Source organism: Carassius carassius, chromosome 23 (genome assembly GCF_963082965.1).
Source record: "Carassius carassius chromosome 23, fCarCar2.1, whole genome shotgun sequence".
NCBI classification, from domain to species: Eukaryota; Metazoa; Chordata; class Actinopteri; order Cypriniformes; family Cyprinidae; genus Carassius; species Carassius carassius.
In genome coordinates, this window is record NC_081777.1 from 25,502,557 (window position 1) to 25,512,751 (window position 10,195).

At 34.8% G+C, this 10,195-nt stretch overlaps 1 protein-coding gene across 1 annotated transcript; it reads left to right on the plus strand.

The window, feature by feature from the left end:
- Positions 1-451: 451 nt before the first annotated feature.
- LOC132101634 (gigaxonin-like) lies at positions 452-10,195 on the plus strand (the record flags this gene model as incomplete). The annotated part of the gene is made up of 11 exons (XM_059506719.1): positions 452-723; positions 2,328-2,442; positions 2,833-3,183; positions 4,353-4,573; positions 4,675-4,796; positions 5,077-5,189; positions 5,801-5,953; positions 6,045-6,181; positions 8,030-8,164; positions 8,254-8,363; positions 9,467-10,195. Coding segments are annotated over 11 exons (1,911 nt in total), but the record flags the coding sequence as incomplete, so codon positions are not given.

Below are 10,195 nucleotides of genomic sequence, written 5' to 3' on the forward strand. Positions count from 1 at the left end.
CTCTCTCTCTCTCTCTCTCTCTCTCTCACACACACACACAAGCACACACACACACACACACACTTAACAACACAAAAACAACAATAAAAAATTAGTTTTTAATGCTATGAACATAGATTGTAGTCTTAAATATTTATTAAAATTGCCCAATTCAAATGAACTATATAACTAAAAATATAGTGAATATTATTTTATTATTAATTATGTTCCCATATTTTCTATGACTATTGCGGGTTTTTTGGGAGGGGGGGGGCTTTTATTGTGAAAAAGTAAATGCTCTTCCTGGTGCCGTAAAGCAGCGTCACTTCCATGCCAAACTGTTTTTCTGCATTGTGCGTTGCTCTGACACAGACAACTGATTATGAGCAGCTGAAGTTACAGCGAACATCAAGAACAACTTTATTTCAAGTACACTGAAGTGGGTTTGAATGATTTAAAGCTGTGATTCTGTTTATATAAGCTAAGCATGAACCATTTTGTTGTTGTTGTTGTTGTTGTGTTGACGGATCACCTGTTTGTCTGTTCTAACAGCATGTCAGACCCTAAAGCAGCAGGAGCTGATGCTGGATCAGTGGTGTCAGACCCTCAACACTCACAAAAGCTTCTAAGGGTCCTTCAGTCTTTAAGACAAGATGATTGTTTTCAAGATGCAGTGCTGGTTTTGGATGGTGAAGAGATTCCTGTTCAGAAAAACATTCTGGCTGCTGCTAGTCCATACATCAGGTATGAGAATAAGCTTGAAACTAGGATACATTTGCATGAAACGAGATCAGATCAGTAAAGCTGGTATGTGTGCTCAGACATGCAGCAGACCCTTGAGCAATGTGTCATAAGGGAGTGCCAAACAGCCCCACCTTCCCTGATACCCGTGTCTGTTAAAGGAATAGTTCACCCAGAAAACAATTAAGTCATTTACACACCCTCAACTACTGTATCAGCTCATGAGACTTCTGCAAGATACAGGGAAAACAGGGAATTTTAATGAATGTCCTAATCAGTTTTTTATGCACTGACAATGCTTTGTGACTGAAAGCCTCAAAAAGGAAACCAAAAAAAAAATGTTCAAACGAGTGTGTTTATGGATGTTTTTCGATATTTTTTATGCTCTGAATAAACTAAACCCACTGAAAAGTAATTACTTAAAATAAAATATAACAAAAAGTTAAGCTTATTTTGTTTTAGCTAGTTCATAGAACAATGTTTCTTATTTTAAAGGACAAAAATGACTAAAACTAAATAAAAACTATAGTAAAACAATCAAATAAAACCTAAAAACTATATAGACATTTAAACAAATTATAAAAAAATAAAACAAATTATAAAACACAAAATTACTTAAACTGTAACCAAAATCAAAACAGAAAATGTAAAAATAAAATCTAATTCAAAATATTAACAAAAGCTATCATAGTATATCAGATATGACATTCTATGAACTGTGAGAATCATAAACTTTTTGATTCATGGACTTTTTATTTGTAGCAAATCTTTTAAAAGAAACTGATCAGACTAAATTGCTTTTCAAATTCAGTTTACTGATTCACTCATCCTGGGTCTCAACTGTTATTCAAAAAAGTTCACTGATAATTCAATAATTCACACATTTACTTAATATTCAAGTTTTCACGTTAAGCAAAAGCAAACAGAAAACACAGATATTTTGGTGCCATTGTTATCTGGTGAGGAATTTCTTCACACATCATAATCTACGTCTTCTTGATTGAATCACTGCAATGAAAGGGGAGTATAAGCTGGAAACATTGTATCAAGGTCCTTTTGCCCTTATTGGCTCAACTCAACTCCACAAACTCCAAAAGTCCAGCACTTTTTAGTCAGTTACACTTTTTAGTTCTGTTACAAAAGTAACATAGGCCTGGTTTCACAGACGGGGCTTAGACTAAGCCAGGATTAGATCATAGTTCAATTAAGACATTTAAGCAATTTTTACAAATGTGCCTTAGACAAAAAACATTACTGGTGTGCATCTTGACCCAAAATAAAGGCACTGATATATTTTAAGATCAGTCAATGCAAGTTTCTTTCAGATGAAACAGCTCAGATTTACATTTTAGTCTAGGACTAGGTTTAAGACTTGTCTGTGAAACCGGGGGTTAATGTAAAAAAGAGAAAGAAAAGGTATGCAATACTCTAGTGTAAAAACCCTTACCACCAAACAGATCCTTGCACATCTTGAATCAACCAAAACTGAAAATCTCATATTTGTAGAACCTTTGTAGTGCATTTTATATAACAAATCTCCCAAGTTATTAGGTCGGTCTTTTATTAACTCACAGCAAATGCAAATTCATGTTACTTCATGTTTCCAGGACCAAATTAAATTACAACCCACCAAAGGAGGATGGATCTGTATACAAAATCGACTTGCAAGGGATCTCTGTCACGACCATGAGGCAGATACTGGACTACATTTTCAGTGGAGAGGTAATTACATTACATACAAACACTACATGTAAATGTTTCCCTCAGTTATGGAAAAATTGTACTTTTAAAATGAGCCCAGAAAAGTGATAAAAATATTTGTAATAAATTTAAAAATAAAGCATTTAATTGCAGATTTCTTATTTGTGAGTGCCATCTTTATAAAAAAAATTTTTTTTATTAATTATCCATCACAATTAATTCCGGTATAATCAATTATAATTACAAAGGCTATGGACAAGTAATGGACATTAAATGATCAAAATGAAAAAAAAAAGGTATATGAATTATACATGTGTGTCAAAAACTATCGAGTTTCCATTGTCATAATTACAGTGCTTTTATAGCTGACTGCTTGGTAAAAACTGTTCTCTTTGACGCTCTGATTTCTAGATTACCCTGAGTGAAGACACCATCCAGGACACTGTCCAGGCTGCTGATCTTCTGCTCCTCACTGATCTCAAATCTCTGTGCTGTCAGTTTCTGGAGAGCTGCATCACTGCAGAGAACTGCATCGGTATTCGGGTCTTCTCTTTGCATTACTGCCTGAACCACGTCTACCACGTGGCCACCGAGTACCTGCAGACGCACTTTCGTGACGTGGCTAATACAGAAGAGTTCCTGGAGCAGCCGCCCGATCGCCTGTGTGAGCTGCTGTCCATGGAGAAGCTCAATGTGGGGAATGAAAAGCATGTTCTGGAGGCCGTGGTCCGCTGGATCGGCCATGACGCTGAAGCTCGGCGAGTGAGTGGAACAAGTGTTTTGGAAGGGTTCCACATTCAGAGGCATAGGAAAACATAAACAATTCTTGAATTATTTTTGTTAGCCATAATTATTTAACCTAGGGTTACTATTTTGAAATAAACATTGATAGAAAGTAAAATAGATTTATAAAAAAAAAATAAAAATACGTAAACTTATTTAACTTCTCATTTTGTTTTGTTTAACTTGAAGTACTAAAATGACTAAAACTAAACCAAAACAAATTAATAAAAATGACTAATAATTGTTAAATTTTTTAATTAATATTAAAACAGAAAAATAAAATCTTAATCAAAAATATTATTTGTAATTATATATCAAATAAAGTATAATACTATATGTTCATATTAAATAAATTCAACTATTCAAATGTTCAGAGTCAGTAAGATTTTAAACTTTTTTTTTTATGCTTACCAAAGCTGTTATCAAAAAGACTGTAAAAACAGTACTATTGTGAAGTATTTTTACAATAAAAAATTTTAAGCATTATTTGGAAAATAAATCTTTCTTAACATTATACATTTCTTTACTGTCACTTTTGATAATTTACACTACCGCTCAAAAGTTTTTCAACGTGTCTTGAAAGTTTTGTAATGTAATTTTTTTTTTTTTTAAAGAAGTCTCTCTGCTCACCAAGCCTGCATTTTTTTGGTCCAAAGTACAGCAAAAACAGTAAAACCTTGAAATATTGTTTAAAATAACTGTTTTCTATTTGAATGTATTTCTAAATGTAATATATTCCTGTGATTTCAACGCTGAATTTTTAATTTTTACATTTTTGAGACACTGAAGACTGGAGTAATGATGATGAAAATTTAGCTTTAACACTGGAATAAATTAAATTTTAACATATATTCAAATAGAAAGCAGTTATTTTAAACAGTAAAAATATTTCAGAATATTACTGCTTTTGCTGTATTTTGTATCAAATAAATGCAGGCTAGGTGAACAGAAGAGGATTCTTTAAAGAAAATCTTAATTAAAAATCTTACTGTTCAAAAACTTTTGACTGGTAGCATCATTGCTGAATAAAATTTCTGTCATACCAAAGCTTACTGACTCCAAACTTCAGAACAGTTCATTTATTTATTAATATTAGTTTGAGCTGATATTCACATCAGTCCTTTTTAAATAGGATACCTTTCTTCCAGGTCCATATGAAAGAGGTGATGTCTGGCGTGTGGGTTCAAGGCCTGGACCAGAGCTACCTCCAGGAGCAAATGCTCGGAGAGTCCCTGATGAGGGAGGTGATACGGAATTATTGTATGGAGTCTCTGGGAGGAGCAGTGCAGCAGGGGGAGGCGCTGCTCGCTGCGTTTAAACCCCGCGGCTACTCTGAGTGCATCGTCACTGTGGGGGGTGAGGAGAGGAAGTGAGTATAAACATGCATAACAGAAAATTAACTAAGTAATGCAAGATTAGATTTAACTTTTTTTTTATGTTGCCCTGAATTCCTGTATGTTTCCAATGCAGCTCTCGGATACCCACGGCAGCAGCGCGATGCATGTGTCCGCTTTATGACCCAAACAGGCAACTCTGGATAGAACTGAAGCCAATGAATGAGAGGCGTGTTGGCCACGGGGTTGTGTCTGCAGGTTTGTATTGTTTCAGTATTCAGTTTAGATGCTGATGTTTAATGAGGTTTAGTACATCCACAGCAATTAAACCCATCATATGCTCTCCTGAGCATCTGCAAAAATCGATTGAATCTGTTAATGGATTTAAATATTTTAAACTACTTATGATTGTTTGAAATTAATTACAGAGTCTGACTTGTTTTGCATAGTTCATCCTGAGGATTATTGGGCTTCTGTGTGTTCTGTTATTGTTTAATGACTGAACTGTAATTAACTGATAATCGGTTTGTCCAATCAGAGGGGTACCTGTTTGTAGTAGGAGGAATGAATGAGAATAAAACTGTCTTGAGCAGTGGAGAGAAATTTGACCCAGAGACCAACACCTGGACCCAAATCCCACCGATGATGCAGGTATACCTCTTTCCTCGTAGTACGTAAAAACATATGGTCATTATCGAGTTGTTGGTGGGCTGTCTGAATGAATGTGATTTGATATTTAATGTATATGCAAAATCAGAAGGAAGACAGTTACAAGACTGCATATTTCATTTCTGAACATGTAAAGCTTTGTGAATTACGTAAGTGATCAAAAAGATATCAAATTATTGATTGTAGTCATCTAATAGCTAATGTTAATTATAAAAACAATATATTTTAAGCTTTTTGCAACATATTTAAATACAGAAGGTTGTATAAAATCTATTTCTATGTGGAAAAGTTGACATTTTCTTGGGAATTTTTTTTTTCATTTGCAAGTCACTTTGAATAAAACCGTCTGCAAAGCGAATTAATGTAAATAGAGAAATTTTAATGGCAATGCTAATGTTAGACTAAATTAACCATCATAGTTAATGATTATGGATATTTAGACATAACATTTGGTATAAAGGAGCTTGTTTATTGATTTTGATTGTTTGAAAGTGGTAGATACTGTACTGCATAATCTCATCTTTATAGTGCAGATCTTACAGTAGCCACCAGGTGTCAGTTTTGTGATATTGTATTTTCTTGCATCTGTCCAGGCCAGACAGCACTTTGCCATTGCAGAGTTGGATGGTATGATCTATGTTTTGGGTGGAGAGAATGAAGACACTGAGGTCCTCCTCACGATGGAGGTGTTTGACCCCCATTGCAATGTTTGGAGAACACAACCAAAAATGACCACAGTGCGCAAAGTGAGGTTTAGCTCTTTTTTTATTGGTAAAATCTGTGCACTTTAATTGCAATACTCTCATGCTTCTCACACTTCGTGTCTCTATTTTTCAGTTTGGTTGCTGTGCCACCATGAAAAAGAGACTGTATGTGATGGGCGGAGGATCATATGGGAAGATTTACGACTCTGTGGAGTGCTATGACCCCAAAACCCAGCAGTGGACAACAGTCTGCCCTCTTAAAGAAAGGAGGTAAAGTGTGCAAAAGGACGTTTATTCATTTAGCAGACAATTCTATTCAAAGCAATGTACAAACACTCACCTAAGGGCTTGTTCTGTTCACAATCAATGAGTTAAGTAAATAGTTTACCCAAAAAAACGTACTCACTTTCATACCATCCAACATGTAGATGAGTTTGTTTCCTCATCGGAACAGATTTTTAGCATTTACATCATTTGCTCACCAATGGTTCCTCTGCAGCGAATGGGTGCCATTGGAATAAGAGTCCAAACAGCTAATAAAAACACCACAAATACTTTAATTCCTCAAGATGCATGCTGATAATAAATAAATCCATCATTAAGAGGTTTTTAATGTCAAACCATTGCTTCAGGCTAAAATGTGAGTCCTCTAACTATAATATTGCTTTCTCAAGTGAAAGTAATTTCATATGAATCAGGACAGAAATATGCACATATTATTCACTGTTTAAAGAAAAAAAACACCTTAATGGTGGATTTGTGTCTTAAACACACAGCTTTCCACTTCATAAGACGTTGACTGATGGACTGATTATTTGTGGATTATTGTGATGTTTTATCAGCTGTTTGGACTTTCAATTTGACGGCACCCATTCACTGCAAAGGATCCAATGGTGAGCAAGTGAATGCTAAATTTTTCCAAATCTGTTCCGATGAAGAAACAAACTCATCTACATCTTGGATGGCCTGAGGGAGAGTAAATTTCCAGCAAATGTTTATTTTGGGGTGAACAATTCCTTTAAATAGACTGTAAGCAAACTGTTTGCAGTGGAGGGACACAGGCCAACATTTTGTGTAAGGGTTTGTATTTTTATATAACTTAATAAATGTGTCAGTGTGCTCTTGCAATTTGTATCATAACATTTTACCTTTAAAAGATGGTGATGTAATTTAATTACATTTAGGTAACCAGGTTTTCACTGAATAGGTGTGAAAGAGGCTACATTATTATTTGATAATGGGAAACAGCAGAAACGTCTTTCAGCATAACTTGGCCCTATGCATTCATACCGGACACTCAAAGCGGCATGCTCTTTGTAGATGTGAATTAAGAGAATGTTGTTTCACATCCTGCCTATGACGCAGGGAAATGTCAAAAGTTAAACAGATTATATTTTAAGGCAAAGGCAGCACATCTTCATAAGGGTCTAACAGCTATGAGAACTGAGCCACACCCAGCGATCTGTGATGTCTTACAGATGTGTCTTTAGAGCAATAGTAGTCAAGGGACCTATCAGTCTAACCCATGTAACTGGAAACAATTGATCACCATCTGGAGCAACATAAATAGTCATTTTTGTTGGTGTGCTTGTCTTGTATGGAGTATAATTTTGTCCATAGCTCTGTTACACAATCTAATGAGCTGCTTGGCTGCCTACTGCCTTCTAAGGCAGCATCCTAAATGCCATGAAACCTCATAAGTATCTGATTTGAGACACTCTGCATTGGTACTAACTACTGACACAACACCAATAGCACTTTGCACAGAAGACTTGACTCCTCGCAATTGGTTTCAAAACCTTAGTCAGTGTAGCACCATCATTTTTGACAAGAATGAAAATGAGGCTGTGAGGGAGAGAAGTACAGTGCATGATAGAAAACATTGCAATAATATTTCACATGACTATTGTTTTTACAGTATTTTTTATGTAAATGTAATATTTATGTAATTTACTTTATATTTTTAATTGGAAAAAAACTGATAAAAAAACAGCAATATAGTCTGCATTATCAGCAAATTTCGAAAATGACAAAATGATTGTGATTTATGCATTATTCCTTGACAAGAATGTGGTTTGCATAATTTCACACTTGGTTTTTTTTTTTTTTTTTCCTCAGGTTTGGTGCAGTGGCATGTGGCATTGGACAGGAGCTCTATGTATTTGGTGGTGTAAGGAACAGAGATGCTGACAATCCAGGGTCCAGTCAGATGACCATCTGCAAGTCTGAGTTCTTTCATGATGAACTGAAAAGGTGAGATCTTCAAAGCAACACTCGTACAATACTAGAGTGATTAAATAAAGAGTACGAGACTAGAGACATGCATGTCTTTTTTATCTCAGGTGGATGGACTTAGATGACCAGACCCTCTGCATACATGCCACATCGTCTTTTGTTTATGGAGCTGTTCCCATTGGTGCCAGTATATATGTGATTGGAGAACTCGACACGGGTAAGCTGATAAGGTCTTATAATCGCACTTTATCCTCTGTCTAGGAACATCTTTTTATACGTATATCTTCAAATTTTGTCCTTGAGAAGGTCAAAAAATGTGCTATGATAACTTATACATTCAAGCTACAACGAGGGCATATTTTAACTTTTTTTTTTCATTTTGAGGACCAAGGCATCAGCTACTTTGTAAAATAATGAATAGTTAATATTAAGCTACTATTTTGATTTAAGTAGTTAAGTACATTAACAACAAAACTACATTTAAAGTCATTAAAAGGGGGATATATTGAAATATATTTTTTATAATATAAGGTCAAATGTAATATAAGATATTTTGAAGGCTTATTTTTAGTCCGCTTAATGAAAAAAAATGTTAACTGAAATGAAGTGAAGTATTAAGAAGTTTCAAATAGTTTAAGGAAACTTTCTACTTTTATTTTAGTTTAACTTTATTTACGAAAAGAGCTAAAACCAAAACAAAAATTAATGTAAATTTCTAACGTAAATATTTATAAAATAATTAATAATAAGATTGCACAACAAAATTCCTAAAACAAAATGAAATTCAATTGAAAAGGGAAGATCTCAAAATAAAAACCTCAATTATACCTCAGTGATACTAAAGAAAACACACTAAATGATGAAATATGTATCGGAACAATCAGACAATTATTTAACTCTCAAAATTGATGATAATCTCAATTAGGGGGGTTAAATCCAGCACTTATTACTCTTACACCACAAATTACTGTATATAATACACATTTAAATTTAAACCATTTTATAAATGATTCCAAAACCGTTATAAACAACCATATTTAAGTATTACAATAATATAAATATATTTCACTACAAAAATGCCACTAAAAGGGTTTGATTTCTGGGAATACTACACAATGGTAAGTTTAATGAAAATTTTTTTAGGTGACCAGTTTATTGACGGTTTCGATTGAACAATGTCGATTGAACAGATTTACTAAAATAAACCAGATGGTCATTTTGGAATACTGTACACATAATACAACATGACAAGCTATTTGTGTAGAGCAGAGCATAAAATACTCACTGCGTAATATATATTTCTTTATGTTTGGTCTCTAGGCACCAGTTTTGACTATGTGCGGGAGTTTCGCAGAAGCACAGGCACCTGGCACTCCACCAGGCCCCTCATGCCCTCTGATCTGAGTAAGACTTGCTGTGCCGCCCTACGCATCGCTAACTGTAAGCTGTTCCGCCTGCAGCTCCAGCAGGGACAGTTCCGGATCCGGGTTCAATCCACATAAACAACCCGCATCCTCACCGCTGGCTTTGTCACTCCTCCGTCGTCTGCTGGTTCGGAGGACGATGCAGAGGATTGTGGGATTATATTGGCAACAGCAGAGGTTTGATTATAATGTGGGAAAGCTTGAATGAATTGTCCTGTTTTTTGTGTTTGATGCCTTTCTTAGAGGATGAATTGTACATCATTTTCTTTTTTTGGTTCTTTTTTTTACCAGTCACAGGAAATGCTGTTACATTAGATGGGACCTGCTCACTATTTACATGCTTTATATTAACATTTCATCTAGCTGTTGTTGCAGTTTATTTGTCGCTAACACTTTTGAAGATTGGTGAAGGAGGTCAAAATTGCCTATTTTATACAATAGTTAAGTCTTAAATGTGGGTTCAGTCAGTAAGGGAACAAATCAAATCAAGAACTAATCAGGGCTAGTGCTAAGTTCATATCAAGCAGAATTATGTTTCTAATGCAAGTGTCTGTCTAGCTGCTGCACAATCAAAGCTGATGTGACGTTAGATTATTGAAATGATTTCAAATGTCATCTCATTGCT